This window comes from Protopterus annectens, chromosome 8.part0 (assembly GCF_019279795.1).
Source record: "Protopterus annectens isolate FY-2018-M chromosome 8.part0, PAN1.0, whole genome shotgun sequence".
Taxonomy (NCBI): domain Eukaryota; kingdom Metazoa; phylum Chordata; order Ceratodontiformes; family Protopteridae; genus Protopterus; species Protopterus annectens.
The window spans coordinates 1,490,536,908-1,490,557,877 of NC_056741.1; the positions used below are offsets into that span (position 1 = coordinate 1,490,536,908).

Consider the following 20,970-nt stretch of genomic DNA (forward strand, 5'->3'; position numbering starts at 1 on the left):
AGATATGGCCTCAATAAAAGCAGATGGGACAAGACCCTTCAAGATTAATTTATTTTTTCTTTCTACTAATGCTCTGTGACTAAAAGAAAGGCATATTGAGCAGATCTCTAGAAGATGGAGGGGACCCAAACAGTAAATACATAGTAAGTGTGCTTCGGAAAAAGGTATTTTGTGCTCATATTTCTGGCATCTCTTAAAACCAGAAGGGGCTTCAGGTTCATCAGCCATGTCTTGCTCCAACAAAAAAATATGGCAAGCTGGCTACACACTCACACAAAACGTGCACTGAAGTAGCAGCAGAAGTAAAATTACTATAAACCTACTTTTTACTTTTCTCAAAAAAAACAAAAACAAAAAAAAAAAACAGCCAGGAAAGTTACAAAAAGAGAAAACAAACTATCAACAATGATAGTTGAGAATACGTACGTACTACAGAGGAAAGATACAAGGAAGTACAGAAAAGTTCAGGAGAGGTCTGCTCAAGAATTTATAGAAGAAGGTAAGGGTGCAGAAAGAGATTATTAAATAGTCAAAATGTGAGAACAAAATATAAACTTTTACTTGGCTTGCTCAAGAGTAATGACAATCACATCTGTCACGAAAGGCAACAAATGAGATCTGAGGTAACAGGGAGAGGAGCACTGTGGGTAAGGGTTAGGCTCAAGAGTTTTTGGCTTCCGCGAGATGTAGTAATGGCTGAGTAAGTTCTGATGCTAAGAACTGAACCCATAGGTCAAGGATAAAATTAAAACTAACATCATCATATCTTTACTTAAGGAATGCAGGACACAGTTCACATACTTTTTCATTTGAGTCTGGCAGTTAATTGCTCTAAAGGTAAAGGTAGCAGAGGTGTAAACCTTCCTTCCCCATCTATCCATAGCAGTACTATCTGTGTCAGCTGGTAGGGCATTGGCTCTGGGCAGAAGCTTAGAGGGCTTACCTGAAGAGAGAGATACAGCTCAGCAAGCTCCTGCCTGGTGCCCTGCAATGTTCTACAGCAGCAGAGAGACTTTGGAGTGATTAAGTATAATTTTTCTGCATTTTCTTGCTGCCTTTAGCTAATTCCGCCTAAAACGCTGATTTTCTAGATTTTCTGTGATTTAAAAAGCTTGTTTCAGCTACATATTGTACTTATTTTACTGCCTGCACTTTAACAAAAATAGTTTTTGTGTTTAAATTACCTGTTTAACTGTTGTAGGCTACACACTCAAGTGTGATAGCCATTTCTGTGCATTTAAAGTGTTTTTTTGATTGTATCTGCTTTATTTTCTGAAAAAAATATATATATACTTGTTTTTCTGGCTTTCTAAGCTAGTATAGCCCAGTTTTCAGGGTAGTGTTACAAGTTTCTGTGTTTGCCCATACCTTACTTGGATAGAAGGAAGTTTCTCTGTTCACTGTGAGAGAGGGAGCTTTGAGCAGCCTATCTGTCCTTGGAGGAGTGGTTTCAGCCCAGAAATTAGTAGTTTATTGGCCATTGTGGGATAATTTCTATCTCTTTCAATTCCCTGCTATAAAACCCGCATTTGCAAGGTTTTTATGCTAGTATACAGCTCAGCAAGCTCCTGCCTGGTGGCCTGCAGAGTTCTACAGAAGCAGAGAAACAAAAGAGAGGCTTTGGAATGATTAAGTATCATTTTTCTGCATTTTCTTGCTGCCTTTAGCTAATTCTGCCTAAAACGCCGATTTTCTAGAGTTTCTGTGATTTAAAAAGCTTGTTTCAGCTACATATTGTACTTATTTACTGCCTGCTCTTTAAAAAAGTCATTTTTGTGTTTAAATTACCTGTTTAACTGTTGTAGGCTACACACTCATGTGTGATAGCAATGTCTGTGCATTTAAAGTGTTTTTTGATTGTATCTGCTTTATTTTATGAAAAAAAAAAACAAAACAAAAAGAATATACTTGTTTTCCGACCTTTCTAAGCTAGTATAGTCCAGTTTTCAGGTTAGTGCTGAATTCAGGGCTGTGTTACAAGTTTCTGTGTTTGCCCATACCTTACTTGGATAGAAGGAAATTTCTCCGTTCACTGTGAGAGAGGGAGCTTTGAGCCTATCTGTCCCTGGAGGAGTGGTTTCAACCCAGAAATTAGTAGTTTATTGGCCATTTTGGGCTAATTTCTATCTCTCTCATTTCCCTGATATAAAACCCGCATTTGCGTGCCGGGCAGCGCCGGTTAGCTAGGGTATAACTATTCCCGGCTCCACAAAGTCTACTCTTCAATTTTTCCCTTGGAACTAGACAAACTTCCAACTTAAGCACTCAAACCATTCAATTCTCATACCGGCACTTGCTCAAAACTCATAGCAAGCACTAATAAACCTTAGCACTAGACACCCCCCCCCAATACTTTAGAGAAGGACAAGGCTCTCTATTCGACCTTACCAGCCAATCAGTAAAACAGTTCACTGTACCTATCCAGGCCTGTCCAAATGGCAGTTTCAGGTGTACTCTCCGGTCCAACTGGTGAATCTGGGCATTTTGAGGTAATGTTACAATTGTCTCATGTACACAGACAACCCTCTCCTCCTTCCACCAAACACTAATACATGCGAGAGATGCAATTATACAGCCAAACTGCAGGCTAAGCTCTCTCAACCCAAGACTGGACCAGGCAGTCAAGAGGAGAAGGGAATTACTTGCATTACACCACCAGTCTCACACAGACCTATGAAACCAGCACCGGCAAAAAACACACATAAATACACGAAAACATACTCGGAGGCTCTAAATAAAAATGTGCAGAAGCAACAGAGCCCTCCAAAGCAGACATCCAAGCAACCTCCACCCCCCCAACACAACAAACCATGAAACACATACTTCACAAAACAAGTGTGCCACACAATCACAGCCCTTAAGGCAAAATAACATACCCAACACACAAGTAATAAGTGACTCTATAGTCAGGCACACTGACGTCCCACTCACTAGGCTGCACACGGAGAAGGTTACTGTTAGCTGCCTGTCAGGTGCCAGGATCCGCCACATAACACAAGCACTCAGGTCACTCCAGAACAAGTACAAATATGACTCTGTCATTGTCCATGTTGGTGTGAATGACCTGAGCCATACCTTCCCTGGACTACACGAAAAGAGACATGGAGGAGCTCTCTGATCACGTAGCCCAGGCCGGTATGACCCTGACCATGAGTAGCATCCTGCCCTCACCAAGAATGATACCACGGTATAGAGGAAAAATTATCAATTTCAACAATTGGCTAAGATTTGGGTGTCATTCAAAGGGGATCCAGTGTCTGTCAGCCTGGGATGACATGCTTGACAAGCCACGCTGCTTCGCTAGAGACGGCTTCCACCTGTCACTCTTAGGCTTTCAAATACTGGCCAAGGCTCTTGCTACCCCCATAATGCCTTTTTTAGGCAAGGCTCAAAAGACAAACCCACCGCTGTAAATAGCACAAGTAACAAAAAACTGAGGGTAATGCTACTCAATGCCAGAAGTCTAAACCTCAAAATGCATGCAGTTGAGGCACTCCTCAGTATGTAGAAAATCGATATATATGCAGTAATAGAAACCTGGTTTAATGCTCCAGAGAGCACCCCAGCACTACCAGGCTACATCTCATACCATACATTTTGGCCACAAAACCCAGACCGAAATACAAAAGGCGGGGGAGTATCCATATTCATCAAGAATACCCACACCTCCAGGTTAGTGGTATAGCACAATGCTTCAGAGATCATCTACGTGCAACTAACAATGGGCAAAACTGCTATTCAAATTACAGCTTGCTACAGATCACCCACCATGTCCCAGGACCCCCACTCCGCATTCCTGGAAACACTGGGAAACATAATGATCCTACCAAACACCCTGATATTGGGTGATTTCAATTACCCAAACATTAACTGGGAGAACTACTCAAGTACAAACTCCCTTGCCCAACATTTCCTAGAATTTATAAACTCAAACGCCCTGGATCAACTGGTCAACACCCCCACCAGAGATGACAACATATGGGACCTGGTCATCACCAACATGGGCGACCAGTGTTCCACACCGGAGGTCAACCCCTCACTGGTTAGGTCTGACCATAAATTAATCACTCTGGATATCCATATTCCGCCACCACCTCCGGTCAAAGAAACCAGCGTGAAAAACTTTTCAAAAGCAAACTTCACGTTACTTAAGAAATCGAGGTGGGAGGTTTCAAAGCCCCCTTGTTAAAGGATAACGCTGTCCAAGCTGCAAAATCCTTTACTAATGCACTCTACGGGCACCTGCAAGAATGCATGGATCGTGCTATCCCAAACAAAACCAAGACTCACTCCTCCAAGAAAAGGAAACCAGTCTGGTGGACCCCTGCCATAAACAAGCTATGCAACAGAAGGAGGAAACTAGTACAGAAGAGTAAAATCCCAAGAAGGGAAGACATCCCTGATCAGTATCCGCAAGAAACTATGTTCCCTCATAAAATCATCCAAGGCTAGCCTTGAAAGAAAAATTGCCATGGACTCCAAAGATAACCACAAGACATTCTTTAGCTATGTCAAGAATCTAAGTGGCAATTCTCAGATCTGCTCAGAGTTGGTGCAAAATGGCACAAAATACACTGAACTGACCGATATAGACAACATCCTGGCAGACAGGTTCAGTGCAAACGTCATCCCCTTCTCACCCCCAAAAGAGCCCATAACTATACCAGTAGAATGTAGTGCCCCTGAACTCACAGACACTCAGGTTAAAACAGCCCTCTCAAAAGCCAAAAACACATCAATGGGACCGAACGGTGTCCCAGGTTGCATCCTACACAAGCTCAAAGATGAACTAACCCCTCACCTAAACACACTGTTTAAACTCAGCCTCTCCACAGGCTACGTGCCCACAGAGTGGCGCACAGCAACAGTTATTCCACTCCACAAAGGTGGAGCCACAATGGCCCCCGGGAACTATCGCCCTATAAGCCTGACTAGCTTGGTCTGCAAAGCTATGAAGTGCATCATCATGGATCTCATTAACAGTGACATTGGAAACCTCCAAACACTGGACCGCACCCAGTTCGGCTTTGTTAAGGGCAGATCATGCCTCCTAAACCTGGTGGACTTCTTTGAGACAGTTACCAAGGCTATAGATGAGGGAAAGGTGGTCCACACAGCCTACCTAGACCTTGCAAAGGCCTTCGACACCATTCCCAACTCAGGTATTATAGACAAGCTCACCAGCCTGAACATAAACCCCTACATCACGAGATGTTTTGCCAACTGGCTCACGGACAGAACCTACATGGTAAGAGTTGCGGGATCTAGGTTGGACTCTAAACCGGTTAAAAGTGGCATTCCCCAGGGCTCAGTCCTAGGACCCCTCCTGTTCAGAATATACTTCTGAGAGGTACAGGCAAGCACAGGAGGACTATGGCTGATGAAGTTCGCAGACGACTGCAAACTAGGGTCTATAACTGACTCACCGGCTGACACAGACATCCTCCAAAAGGGTCTCACTGAGACAGATACCTGGTGTCAAAACCACGGCCTCAAGCTAAATGCCAAAAAGTGCATAGTCATTCCCTTTGGAAAAAAAGTACCCACAAACTACCACATAGGTGGTAGCCCACTAAATACAGAAGACGTAATAAGGGATCTGGGGACCCAAGTAGATAGTAACCTCTCCTTTGATAATCACATTTCCAAAGTGGTTAGAAAATCCTTCTATGTGGCCCACCTAATCACAAAAGGGTTTGCATCCAGATCGAAAGAGGTCATTGGGCCCCTCTATGCATCACTCATCAGACCCATCATAGAGTACAATGCCCCATTTGGGATGTACCTTACAAGACACCTGCAACAACTGGGAAGACCACAGAAGTACCTCACCAAGAGGATCACTGGCCTCAAGCAGGTGCCCTATGCAGCTCGAATGAAGAAACTCCAGCTGTACTCAGTTGCATACCGCCTACTCAGAGGTGATCTCTGCCTGACATACAAAGCCATGTCCAACCCAGAATTGATGGACATGCTCCACATAAAGAAAACCATATCCCCTCGATCCACACGCTCCAGGGATCTAAACCTCACCACAACAATAAGTAGGATGCACTGGAGGGATAGTTTCCTGTCCCAGAGACTTTCCATGCTCTGGAACAAGATTCCAATCTACTTTAGGCAGAGCTCCTCGCTAACCCTCTTAAAGAGAAACCTTGATGAGCGGATGGGAAACAGAAAGTTTACCCCAGGGATCACTTCAATGGCTCTGCTGGACAGACGCACAGGGAACTAATCTAAGGGAGTGGCAAAAGCCAACACGTTCCGGCTAGGCTTATAAATGCCTTCAGGTAAATAGGCTAGTACCTAGCTATGAACCTATAATGCAGATGGGTCTTCCACTGGATTCTTGTATAAGTGTTTTAGATCATCAGGCACCCTGTAAAACCTGTCTGGTGTCTTAGATGTCGGTGGTTGAGAATCAGGTGCAGAAGAGGTGAACTGGAAGGTATCCTGGAAAGCCTCAGGAACAGGAGGGACTAGAGAAAGAGCAAGGCTATACATCTCCAAAACAGTGTAATACTTCTTCTGAACATCAGAGATTTGCACGGATTGTCATTCAAAGTGTTTGATCATGTTATGTACAGTCTTCCCAAAAGAAGCTTCCTCGATAGGGAATCTGGTGAGAGAGAATCCTCTTTGTCTGAACAGATTTGCCCTGGAGACAGCGGCAGAGAGGAATAATTAAGTCCTCATACAGTGATCTTTGTGGTTCAGTCAATACAGAATGAAGTCTTTATACAGTCAGCTTTACCTTGGTCGAGATGTATTAAACCATCCTTGATAATGTACTTAACTCCTCTTGTAGGTACTTTCTGGCAAGTGTAACATGCTGTGCTACTTTAAAAAAAACATTTTTTGCTTGCTAAAATGTCTTGTTTACATCTATCAGTAATTTTAAAAACCAGACAAAGTCTGAAGTTTTACAAGTACTCTAGACTATGCCTAGCTTGATCATGCAATCGGAGAGAGAGAGAGAGCTATTTAGCAAAAATGTCCTTTGACCTTATTCTCCGAAGTGGAATGCCTATCAACAACACTGCAAAACATGGTAAAGAATTTTAGGTTTCTGCATTCTTCTAGAAGGGCACAAAACAAGAAGAAAAGATCCAATACATAGCCCTGAGAGCAAGACAATGTTTGATGACAATATTTAAAGAGGTTCTTTTAAATTGTTTTTGCCAGTACTAAGAGCTATGTATGAACTGGGAGAGGTGGAGGGTTAATTTCAAACATCCCAGAATGTTTCATAAAACATGATCAAAAACACATTACCATGAAACTGTTAACCCTGTCGCTGTCATTAAGGAAATGCAAACTGTACAAATCAGAAGGGTGTTCTGAATAACCTCTTACATGTGAAGGACTGTTGGGATATTAATATTTCCCTCCGATAAGCATGCTTCAACCTGTACCAGAGCCACATCTACATCATCTGGCAAAGTTAAGGACCAAGAAATAAACACAAAAAGTCTTCCCACTCAAACTTATAGTTACGATCTTTACAACAGTGATGAATGCAGTACCTGGATTTATTTACAAAGCTGCAGTATCCCCAGTTTCCTAAAAGAATGCCCATACTGCATTCATGCGCCATCAGCAACTGATGACTGTGCCTCTTGCAAATTTGCACCTGTCGCAGCTGTGCCCTTCAACTCATCCTAGATATGGCTCTGCCTTATACACTTTGTTTACTCAAAATGGCAAAACAACTAGAGCCCTACCTTAAAGAAGCCCATAACAAGATGTATACTTGTCAATAAGCCTACTAAGACTGCCTACACAAAGTGCAGTTGGCATACCAGTCCTAAATCTGATGGACCTTAGAAAATCTACTAGCTTTCACATTATGTTACTAGCTTTCACATTATGTCTGAATGGCAGGGCATAGGATACAGACATTGAATGGAAGGAATTAAAAAGCAAGAGTTACATGGAGATCTTCCAATAAAAGGATGCAGCAAGAGACGGAAAACGAAGCGCTATCTAAAATTAAGAGGATATACTCAATGCCTCCAAACTTGTTAAAAATGAGATGATACACTCATTTACTCCAAGCTTCCATGTTGCATACAAAATATTGCAATTCAATCTACAATCTTACAAAAATAAATAAATTATTTAATTATAAAACTGACATCACTTCTCTTAGGAAAATATTTTCTACTCTGCACGTATGCAGATGTTAACGCATTGCAGCACTGCATTATGTGAAACCATTACTCAAAATCTGAACATAAAATCCCATTCTGACGAGTCAACTTTCTTTGTAATCCTTATAGAGAAATCAAGTGTAAATCATCCAATGACTCTAAAACAGCTGTGTTGATGCAGTACCATACAAAAGAAAAAAAAAATAAAATTACCAATTCTAACTGAAGTACATACTTCAACAGGCTCTCAAATGCTTCAATCAGAATACAATAAAAACAGAATTGTAGAAAACAAAGCAGGAAAACACTGAAGCAACAGACTTACTGATATGCTAAATTGAAAACTCCAGCTGTGTTTATTTGTAAAAGTACAATAAACTGATATGGTTTGTTTTCTTTTACATAAATCCATGATTGCTAATTTCATAAGGGATAAATCAATAAACATTTTGGTACTTACATATTATCGCAACCAGATTTTCGCAGCTGCGAAAATCACATGCCATAATAAGAACTACTGCAGAAAACACCCTAAACTGTTTTTTTTTACATGTTTACTAATAAATTGAAGAAGAAGAACTAATGAATAATAAATTTTGATTCAAGTCTGGAAGGAAAACAATTGCACCAGTCTTCCCTCTGTTTTGCCATGTATTACACACGCATGCTTCGATTGTCAGGGCTGCTGTCTAAAAGATGAAACAACTACCACTAACACATAATGTATTGTCGCCTGAAGTACGGCAAAAAAGTTCAATGGGAATTGAAAGAGTTAAGTTCAAGGGGGATTGAAAGGGTTAAGCTGACATTTGATAGTAACTGAGCGGTGTAAACCTGCTGTAATTCCTTGAGAATGTTTCTATATTTCTTGAGGTTCACGTATACACCTTTATGTATACAGTTAATGCAGAAATGAATTAGCAGCACACATGCTGCCAGTAAAATGCATGTCAGGTTAAAAAAAACCTGTCAATGACAGAAAGTGCAATCATGTCTGAATTCCAGACAAAGAGTTGAAGGGGAATTGAAAGGGTATAGCTGACTTTGTACTAAAGGTTCAAATATACATGTTAATGCAGGGAAGAGATAGCACCACCCATGCCGGCAGTAAAGTGCATACTTCAACAGCAACACTGACAATTTTCAGTTTGGTTTGTTAACCCTTGCTAAAACATCCTTCATTGTAAAAGCAAACAGATTTTCTGACATTTGTACGGCATTAACGGACAAATGTCAACAGTGGGAAACAGTAACACTTGACTACTGGCCATGAACATTCATACGACATACTCCTGGTTAAGTTGCCTTTGCTGTGCTTGTGATCAGGAAGGCAGGATCTGTCATGTGCTGTTGCAGTGCAGAGTTCATCGGCCAAGTGAGACACGCCAGGCAGGAGTTAAAAAATTGGCAGTTATTCCTCTCCCTGCCTCATGCAGTGCATGCCACAGTATTCCTTACTTGCTTCCACTTCTGTTTCCAGTTTAATTAACCTGTCTACTCATAAACAGGAAAAATTTCGCAACCGCGAAAATCTGGTTGCGATAATACGCAAGTACCAAGATTTTTTTTGTTTGTTTAAAAAATGCTAGAAGCACAACATTTGCTGTAAAGCTTGATATCACCTGTATTTTACAAGAAGCTTCCTTGATCAAGTCCCTCAGTGTATTTTTATATACAGGCACAGACACATGCAATCCAAAATGCTTGATCTAGTGCTGGGGTAACAGGAAATACAACTGTTCAAGTTAAGCCTCAATTACGGGTATATACTACACTGTACCACGACACAGCTGGTCAGCCCAGAGGTATACCCAATAACACACACATTGTATAAGTTAAATCACATTTAAACACTAGTGCATTAGTTTGAAATGGGTGCATATTGTTGTAACCTGTATGAGATTTATATATGTGTGTGTTTTTTTTTTTTTAAAAAAAAACCCTGAAGAGTTGAATTTAATGTATTAATTAAGGAAGAGTTTTTATTGGACAATTGATTGTAGTGGGGAAGGTATTTAAGGATAGTTTTTTGGTGATGTTTATTGATTCTGAAGAAAATTTTTTTACGAAAGCGCTCAATCCTTTCAAGTATTTTAATAAATCAGTGAAATTATCTCGTGTGTGTTCTTAGGTATACCTTTGGGCTGACCTGCTGTGTCGTGGTACAGTCTGGTCTGTTTTAGTTTTGAGGTTACCTAGTTTTGTGTCACTGAATACGGCATGCCTGGACCAGAGGTTGAACCAAGTGAAGTGGAGAGAATTACCCAGAGTGTGGGACTTTTAACACAACTGGTACAGGAGTTAACATGATTCAACAACAGTGTGATCGTCTAGGTAGGGCTGAAAATGGGTTTCGGCAAACGCTATCCTGTCTGTTGACTGCTGCACAAAGAACCAGTTTGCCAACTATCTCCTTAAGTAACAACTTAAACAATGAACAAGGTATGGTACCTAACTTTAAACAGTGGTTTAATGGAACAATGCCTTTTGATGCATCTACAACAAATGATGAGCCCCAAACTGGAAATAAGTCACTTATTTCCTTTGAGCAATCCATCTTTAAACGTAAGAAACTTCAATTAGAGAACATTTACCTATGGGAGTGCGTCAAAGTAAAACAAATTCCCAAGGGGCTTCGTTCATGGAATTTCCCTAATGGGGTTAAAGCTGGTAGCCCATTTTATGAAGAACTGATTTTGTTATTTGACAGGCATGGTTGTGAACTGTTGGAATGCCTGGTCAAATATAATCAAACGGATTGATGCCTTAGTTTGTGAAGCTGAGAGACTGGACTGTATCATAATGAATGACTTACTTTTTTCGCAACACAAAAATGAATATATGGACATTTTTAAAAGGGTGGATCGTGACATCATGAAAATAAAAAATAACATGGAAAGAAAGTTTGAACGAGACAGCGTTGCATACGCGGAAGGTAGGGCGTATCCTAAGCCCCCTGGAACCAGTAGGAATGGTGGACACGATGATCGATGTGAAGAGGAGGGACAAATGAGGTCAGATAACCAAATCCATGCGGAAGTCCCTTTAGGAGTGAGTCAAGAGAATGTACCCAGAAGGTTGGAGAGGATCCGAAATCAGAGAGACAAGCAGAATGGGGGGAATTACAACCCATGATGGCACAATCAATGTGCCTATCGGCAGGAACAGCGAATTTATGGCCAGAATGGGAGACAGAGGATTCTCTCGTCTCTCTGGATTTTTCTACGGGGTCTGAGGAAATTGGTACAGAAGATATTACCACCATTCACAACAAAACAAGTGACTTTGTGGTATATAATTTTAGTGATTACCAATGTAGCATCGAACATGCAAATTTGCTGAGTACGGGGGAACTTTCTGGACCCTCAGCCAGTTTCAGAATTGATAAACTGATTATTGACTTGAAGCTTTTTGTAAGAAAGCTTAACTTTAAGATCTTGTTCAAAGGTGAAATAGGTGGATTGGGTAAGTTTTAAAATGCAGCAGTACGTTTAACCCTCCCTTGCCTTTACCTTTGATTATTTTTGAAAAGCTCTTTGAATTTGAGTTTAGGAATTTGATGGTAGGGGGTTTTCCTAAGGAAGGAAACCTCAATAGCCAGGAATTACAGTTGTTAAGAGAAGTGTCAAGGAATAAAGGCCTAAGAGTCATGAAACCTGACAAAGGGGGTGTGGTAGTTATTATGAACTGGGATGATTATGTCAACAGAATGTTGTGTCATGTTTCCAGCAGTGAACTATATGAGGAAACATTCATTAATGTGATTAATCTAGCATATCACAGAATAGTTTTTTATCTACAAGATATGGCGGATGAAGTAGAAATATCCCAGGGACTTATCTGGCTATTTTCGAGTGGTATACCCGGTGGTACCATGTATATTTAGAATCCCCAAAATGCACAAAATTACAACTAGCCCACCTATGAGAACTGCTGTTAAAGCTAGAAAATCTAAAACCCACCCCCTGGGAAAGTATGTGGATATCATGTTGAAAAAAAATGCCTGGAGCCCTTTGAACATATTTGTAAAGACTCTTGGGATTTTTTACTAAAAATGAGAAATGCTGAATACTCTAAAAGCTATGTGTTTCTAACCATTGATGTGGTGGAACTTTTTAATGTAATCCCCCATGAATTGGGGTTAAAAAGTTTAATGATTTTTTGTGTGAATGCACTTCTTTTAATAATAATACAGTCAATGTCCTGGTACTCTGTATAGAGTTGGTTTTGAAACATAATTATGTGTAGCTGGAGGGTCAATACTTTAGGCAAAGGAAGGGGGTTGAGATGGGGGCCGCTTGTGCCACCATTTTTGTTAACATAATTTTACTACAATGGGAAAGGTACATTTTATTTAAACATTTTGAAATTAAACCCTGGAAATTATATCTCCATTTCCTTGAAAATATTTTTATTGTGTGGGATAGAACAGTGGAGGAAATAGGGGGTTCCATGGATTATTTGAATTCTTCTTCCCCCTCCTTAAAATTTACCTATGTGCATGACTTTCATACTATTAATTGTCGAGATGTTTCCATATCTAAAGATCAGAATGAGTAAAAGTGGGTCAGCTCCATATATCGGAAACCCACATATAGTAACAGCATTCTGCATTATGAGAGTAACTACCCTTTACACCAGAAGCTTGGTATAGTGAAGGGCCAGCATATTTGTCTGGCCCGTATGGTATCTGCTTGGGAGGAATTTTTACAGGAATGCAATACGGTGGGCAATATGTTCATTTGTAGGGGTTACCCCAAGGAAATGGTGACTGAGGTCTATGAAAATATCAAAATGAGAAGGGAAAGAGGTGAAATAGCGCCCATTATCCACTCTTCTATCACCTGAATAGGGGATATTGTTGTGGGAAGTTTCAAAGGAAAATAGGATGCCCAAGGGACCTTTATCACTGAATTTTGTGCTGAGGCTTATATGATTAAAGACATTTTGTACAAATATTGGCATATTTTCTCGCAGTTCAAGGAAGTGGCTAATATTCTTGGAGATGTACCCCGGGTGGTATACAGAAGGGGTAGGACCCTGAAGAACATTTTGGAACATGTGACCTTGGATTGTGGCCCCATTCATAGTAATAAAAAATGGTGAACTTACAAGTGTGGGTGTTGTACATAATGTAAGGTTATTATGGAAGGGGACCATGTTTGGGTTAATAACATGAAATTTGGTCCAAGGTCCATAGTAACTACAACTCTATGGGAGTGATTTATTTGGCTAGGTGTCAAAAATGCGAACACTTCTATGTTGGAAAAAACAAAAGAAAATTTAGAGAGCATATGAACATGGTTTGGATATCAGGATGGGGCAACATAGGAATGCCCCAGACAGACATGTTTTGGAGCATAGGGATCATTGTTTTGTTTTTTTCATGTTACAGTGTGTAACAAAGGACCTGAGGGGGGGACCGTGGGAGGATATTCTAGAGGAAAAGGAGTTATGTTGGCAGATTAGATTAAATGCCACTACTACCCCCCCCCCCAGTCTTAATGAGGGTTTGTCTATTTCCAGTGTTTTAAAACTCAAATCATATATTGTACAAGTTAAAATTAATTTTAACACTAGTGCATTAGTTTGAAATGGGTGCATATTGTTATAACCTGTATGAGATTTATATGTGTGTGTATTTTTTTAAAAAAACCTTGAGCAGATGAATTTAATGTATTTATTAAGGGAGCGTTTTTATTGGACAATTGATTGTAAGGGGGAAGGTATTTAAGGATTTTTTTTGGTGATGTGCATTTATTCTGAAGAAGTATTTTAATGAAAGCGCTAAATCCTTTCAAGTATTTTAATAAATCAGTGAAATTATCTCCTGTGTGTTCTTGGGTATACCTCTGGGCTGACCTGCTGCGTTGTGGTACAGTTTGGTCTGTTTTGGTTTAGTGATATACTACACTGTCCTTGATGTAACCCAGTCTGCTATGTGCATCAGTGATCATGCCTACTCTTAAATGACCATCTCAGACCAGTAGCTGATGAAGTTATGTCAGTTCAAGAAAGTTTAATATAGAACTTAACCAACTTATATTACAATTTTATTCTTTAAACATCGTAAAGCAATGACAGCCATAGTTCTGCAAACACTCCACCACCCTGTGTACAGAACAATGTTTTTTATACAAAGAATGGCTTTCAACACCTCACCTGTCTCACAGCTTTATTTGCAACCATGTAATTATCTTCTTCATCCAGGTTTGAAAAATTTTTCACACTTGATAATCTCTCCAGCAGCTCAGCTTTTTGGGTACGCATCTGAGCCAAAAAACATTCTGTTCCTGAACAAGATTAATAGACAGTAATTTCAGAAAACAGCATATATTAAAAAACTAACTATATTTAATCATGTACTCGTGGGCAAGAAATGATGAACAGTTCAGTTCTAGCATTATTAAACAAATTACTTGCATTGTGAAGCAACTACGGTATCTGTCAATTCAGCACAAGCAAAAGATAAGGTTCAGTGGTATGACCAAACGCCAGCCAGTATCACAAATGCAACAATTTGGTATGCAAAGACCTCTGTTTGGAGGGGGTGGGTGATTACAATCTTTTTTTTTACTGAGCTGTAGTGAAGTTTATTGTTCTGAGCACTCTTCCACATTTCTCGTTAAAGCAGCTCTTTGTCATGGACATGATGATCTGACATTGACTATCAATAACCGAGCAACCACCTGCAATACATATGTAATAAATATAACATTTCTCTTGAGCAACTAATTTCGGATGCAAGCTGTATCACAATAAATATCAGTTTCAGATTCTCTTCAACAGTTTCCTTTAAGGCTGTAAGGGTAAGTGAGAGCTCTGCCACACACAACATACTTCCTTGTGTTTGGACTGTTTGCTAGTAGATTTCTCACAACATATGTTAAATGAGTCCAGACTGGTACATAGCAGTTACTGATTTACATAAAAAAAAGTTATGTACCGACCATAACGTTCCATGTTAGTTGTCTTCTTCTCGCCTTCTTTCTTGCTGGTTGGGTTTGGAGCCGATCCTCGCCTCCGACTCGGCCATCTTCAAAAGCTCGACAGCTGCATACTGGCTCGAGGCTACCCCATATCCCATGATGCCTGGCGCTAGATACCCAGATCTTGTTTGGTAAGACTAACTGCAGACATAATAAAGGAAAGGATCCTATCCTGAAATATATAAAACCTCCAGAGAGGCTACTAGACAGAAAGGAATAGCCAGAGAAGACTCAGCCAGCGAACAAAAAACTATAAGGAACTCTTCTTGGTCTACAAGGATAGGGGGATGGAGGGTGGGACGCAAGAAAGAAGGCGAGAAGACGACAACTAACATGGAAAGTTATGGTAGGTACATAACTTCTTTATGTTAAGTTGTCTATCTCGCCTTCATTCTTGCTGGTTGGGACAGCATCCCTAGCACCTAAAAACCTGGGTGGCTCATCGGAACAAACTCTTCAGAACAGTGGAACCAAAATCAGCTCTGTTCCTGGAAACCAAATCCAACTTATAATGCGAAATGAAAGTATGTGGGTTGGCCCATGTAGCCTCAGCACAAATAGATTCCATGGGCAACCTAGCCTGAAAGGCCACAGAAGTGGCTAAAGCTCTAGTGGAGTGACCTTTTGGTTTAACAGGCAATTCTTTATCCCTCTTTTTTTTTTTTTAAAAGAAAAATAGGTTAGCCTCTAACTTAAACGGCTATTTCAGAAAAGAGAGAGAGAGGGGGGAGGGGAAAACTCTCTAACTAAAACGAGTTTTCTGAAGGGATAGGGGAAGGTTTGAAAAAGAAAACTACAAATGTATATATATATATATATATATATATATATATATATATATATATATATAAAGATTAACTAGTATAAACAATCTACACTAACAAGCTATCAATTTTTATCAAAAACGATTAAATAATGAAAATATACGACCTGAGCCAGTAGACAACCTCGCAGTAGAAGCGGCAAATGAGATCTGGGTATCTAGCGCCAGGCATCATGGGATATGGGGTGGCCTCGAGCCAGTATGCAGCTCTCGAGCTTTTGAAGATGGCCGAGTCGGAGCTGAGGATCGGCTTCGAACCCAACCAGCAAGAATGAAGGCGAGATAGACAACTTAACATCTATGATTATATGGTGGCTGTACTGTAACAGCAGTGGATATAATCCACTGGTCCTCTATTTTGAGAAGTCCACTGGAGTGTTTTGGGCACTGCTGAGGATACCCCTGGCAGTTCCTTCGGTGGAAGGGAAGTGACAACACTCAGCTCACTGGTAGGACACATCAAGAACACACTGTACGGATTTTATCTCTCATATTGCCTTAGACTGCTGGGAGATTCTTAGTTTCATAGGTTCACAGATATAAAAATGACCCACAAGGGTAGATTGCCTTAAGCCTAGCCAATTACCCCATGTCAGAATCAAACCCTGCATCTTGTGTCTATAAGGTAAATACCTTAACCATTATGCCAGTCTCCAACCCACATTCTGCAGGGATAGAAGGAAAATACTGTTGAGGATGGGGAAGTCCGGTATACCCTGCTCAGCTCAAGAAATAATGCTGAGCAACTAGTTAAAAAAATAATGATGAAGATGTATATCTGATGGTTCCTTGACTCTGTGAGAACTGGTCAGACATCTAAACGAATCAAGTGTATACTTTCCTTTATGGGATGTTACTGGCTCATTAAACCTTTCAATATCTACCAAACTAACCCCTATCCTAGCCAAGGGGGCAGCATTTCCACAAAGACATGGCTATTTTTTCAGAAGAGTTTCTGCTTCTAAAGCAAGGTCTCAATGACTTGCAATATTAATCAGGCACAAGAAATACAGAATTAGATAGTATTTTGTTTCTCTGTCACACATTCATTATACAGAGGACATAAAAAGTGCACACACCCCTGTTAAAATGCCAGATTTTTGTGATATAAAAAAATGAGACCACAATAAATCATTTCAAAACTTTTCCTACCTTTAATGTGACCTATAACCTGTACAATTCAACTGAAAAACAAACAAATCTGTTAGGGGAAAAAATAAAAAACGTACAATAAGCTGGTTGCAAAAGTGTGCCCACCCTTAAACTAATACTTTTTTGAAGCACCTTTTGATTTAATTACAGCATTCAGTCTTCTTGGGTAGGAGTCAGTCTTCTTGGGTAGGAGTCTATCAGCATGGCACATCTTGACTTGGTAATATTTGCCCACTCTTCCTTGCAAAGGCACTCTAAATCTGTCAGATTGTGAGGGGATCTCTTGCGCACAGCCCTCTTTAGGTCACCCCACAGATTTTCTATTGGATTTAGGTCTGGGCTCTGGCTGGGTCATTCCAGAACTATAATTTTCTTCTGATGAAGCCATTCTTTTGTTGATTTGGATGTATGCCTGGGGTCACTGACGTGTTGAAAGAAGAAATTCCTCTTCATCTTCAGCTTTCTAGCAGAAGCTTGAAGGTTTTGGGTCAAAAGTGACTGGTATTTGGAACTTTTCATAATTCCCTCCACCTTGACTAAAGCCCCAGTTCCAACTGAAGAAAAGCAACCTTAAACCATGATACTGCCACCACCATGCTTCACTGTGGGGATAGTGTTCTTCTGGTGATGCAAAGTGTTGTGTTTGTGCCAAGCATACCTTTTGGAATTGTAGCCAAAAAGTTCAACCTTTGTCTCATTAGACCATAACACATTTTCCCACATGCTTTTGGGAGACTTGATGTACTGTTTTGCAAATTTTAGCCGAGCCTGGATGTTTTTCTGTGTAAGAAAAGGCTTCCGTCTTACAACCCTACCCCATAGCCCAGACATGTAGAATACGGGAGATTATCAAATGTAGTACACAACCAGTACTTGCCAGAAATTCCTGCAGCTCCTTCAGTGCTGTTGTAGGGCTCTTGGCAGCCTCCCTGACCAGTTTCCATCTTGTCTTTTCATCAGTTTGGAGGGGTGTCCAGTTCTTTGCAACATCACTGTTGTCCCATATTTTCTCCACTTTTTGATGACTGTCTTCACTGTGTTCCATGGTATAGCCAATGCTGTGGAAATTTTTTGTACCCTTCTCCTGACTGATACATTTCAACAATGAGATCCCTTTGATGCTTTGTAAGCTCTCTGCGAACCATGGCTTTTGCTGCAGCAGGCAACTGAGTAAATGTCAGGAAAAACCTACTAGGGCAGCTGAACTTTATTTGGGGTTAATCAGACTCTCTCTAATTGATGGGAGGTGTGTGCCCAAGAAGACTGAATGCTGTAATTAAATGTGTTTGTTTTTCAATTGAATTGCACAGGTTATAGGTCACATTAAAGGTGGGAAAAAGTTTTGAAATTATTTACTGTGGTCTCATTTTTTTATATCACAAAAACCTGGCATTTTTAACAAGGGTGTGTAAACTTCATATCCGCTGTAGATTCTCAAAGATACTGGGTAGAAGAGTCAGAACATTTACTGATAAGGTAACAGCAGCTCTGAGACCCACAGCTATCTGGTTTGTGCTTCAACAAGGTTTTTGCTGTTTGCAATGCAACGAACTACCAGAAATTTAAAGTAGAGCAAATGTCAACCTTGAATAGTTGGTTCCAAGATGTGGAAAGGACTACAAGAGAGAAATGCAAACTGCTGCTGTGTGTATGTGAATGTGTGTGTGTGTGGGGGGCACTTACATGTACATAAAGGCAATGATAAACAGTTGACATGGAAAAAAAGACTATGAATGAAAGATACAAAGGCGATAGGGGCTCTAACTGGTTGGCATAGGGGAGGAAGAATAGGTTTTATAGGTAAAAAGCGTAAAAAAATAATGGCAGTACTACTTCACAGTTTAAAGACTTTTACAGAATAAGGTGAATGTGTGCAGTTTTGTAATCTCATTAAGTAAACAGCTTCATGTCAGAATTGTAATACAGAAAAACAATAAAAATATATTTAAAAATAAAGATGAAAAAATTTAAATGTCAAGACTCACAATGGGCAACGAAACCCTCTTTCCCATTCTATCGAACGTGTTGTTTTCACAGCAGCCAACTCATCCATCAGGATTTTAAAAATAACATACTGCCAAATCACTGAATTTGCCACAGACCTCATAGCTTGGCACTAAACAACATATTGCCAAGAAGCATTGACTGAACCCCTACCACCACCACAACCAAAGATATGACACAGTTTAATTTTACTTACTGACTAATTGATCACATTATAAATTAGCATTTAGCAAAATAACATAACTGGATATCCGCCATCTAGGGAACCATATCAAACTAGGCTGTTTGCAGAAATTAGACATGTGCTGCCGATATTACCATATATTGAGCAGATGCTATTTGGACATTCAGCTGCTCCAACAAGGAGGTTTCTAGGAAAGGCCAAAAAACAACTTGGCTGTGTTACAAATGTATTCCAGTACAGCAGCTACCTATCAGGTGAATAGTACCTGGAACAGGATATACTTTATCGACATTACACACTGTTACCATAATAAATGTACAAATGTTTAGTACTCTGGTCAACTGATTTGCCGCCATTGTTCTGTTTACTTTAATACACCACTGATCTTACTTCTAAATACCTTCATAAACTGTACTTCAACCACTGAAAAAGTACAGTTTTGTACCTACCATAAATGTAGATGTCCGATAGGAATGCATCTGCAGTCCTTACAAATGGGTTGTCCTGTCGTCAGGCAGCCCTTCGGTCGGCCGGATTCCAAAGTCTGGGTCTGGCCTCGGCTGGTGTCGCACTTCACCCGACGTCATAGCTGCAGTTATTCGGGTATAAAGGCATCAGCCGACGTCATTTTCCTCAGTGTTTCTTGCCCCAGATGCCAGGTGCCCTCTAGGAAGGCTAAATTTGGATAAATGCAAATGATTCCAAATAGTAGAGAGCAAACAAAAAATAGGCATGTATGTACATATATACAAACAAATACACCATAATAGATTCCCCCAGCTAGCTACAAGATGGGCAAATACCCTAGGAGTACCACAGAGGGGAAGGAGGGTGGGTAATCCTGACTGCAGATGCATTCCTATCGGACATCTACATTGATGGTAGGTACAAAACTGTACTATGTCCTTCAAGGATGCATCTGCAGTCCTTACAAATGGGTAGAATACCATAGCAAAACTGGGGAGGAGGAGAAATAAAATTATGGTGTAGTTAAGATCCCTTGCAAAACAGCAGTGGCAAAACCTGCTCGGGATCTGGAGTATAAAGGTAAATTATAATGCTTGGCAAATGTATGCACGGAGCTCCAAGTAGCAGCCTCTAAAATGTCTTTGGTAGCCACTCCTCGTAGAAAAGCTGTGGTAGTGGCTGTAGCCCTTGTAGAGTGAGGCCTGATGTTTTCTGGAGTTTTCTTTCCATGGTAGGAGTAACAAAATCTAATGCAATTTCCTATCCACTTAGAGATTGTCTGTTTTGAAATTGCTTTCCCTTCCATTCCTGTTGCATATGCTACCAGTAGCTGGTCAGTTTTCCTATTGCCCTTGGTCCTGTCCAGGTAGTAGCGTAATTGTCTATGCACATCCAAGGTATGCAACAGCCTTTCTCCCCTGTTCTGAGGGTTGGGGAAGAATGTAGGTAGGTGGATAGCCTGATTCAAAGATACTCTGGAGACCACCTTAGGCATAAAAGTAGGATTAGTTCTCATGGATACACTATCTTGGTGGAAGATCAGGAAGGGCTGTACTGCCATTAGTGCCTGTAGCTCAGATACCCTTCTTGCTGAAGTGATTGCCAACAGGAAAGCAGTTTTCCATGATAAGTATTGTAATTCTGCTGTTGCTGCTGGTTCGAAAGGAGGAAGTGTCAATTTTTCTAGCACAAAGTTCA

At 40.4% G+C, this 20,970-nt stretch overlaps 1 protein-coding gene across 1 annotated transcript in view; it reads right to left on the reverse strand.

Annotated features, from left to right (window-relative positions):
- Positions 1-20,970, reverse strand: part of ZW10 (zw10 kinetochore protein) — a 727,093-nt gene that overhangs the window by 156,492 nt on the left and 549,631 nt on the right. The window contains exon 13 of the mRNA XM_044081067.1: positions 14,316-14,446. Coding sequence (XP_043937002.1) covers positions 14,316-14,446 — 131 coding nt within the window. The remainder of the gene's footprint in view (positions 1-14,315; positions 14,447-20,970) is intronic.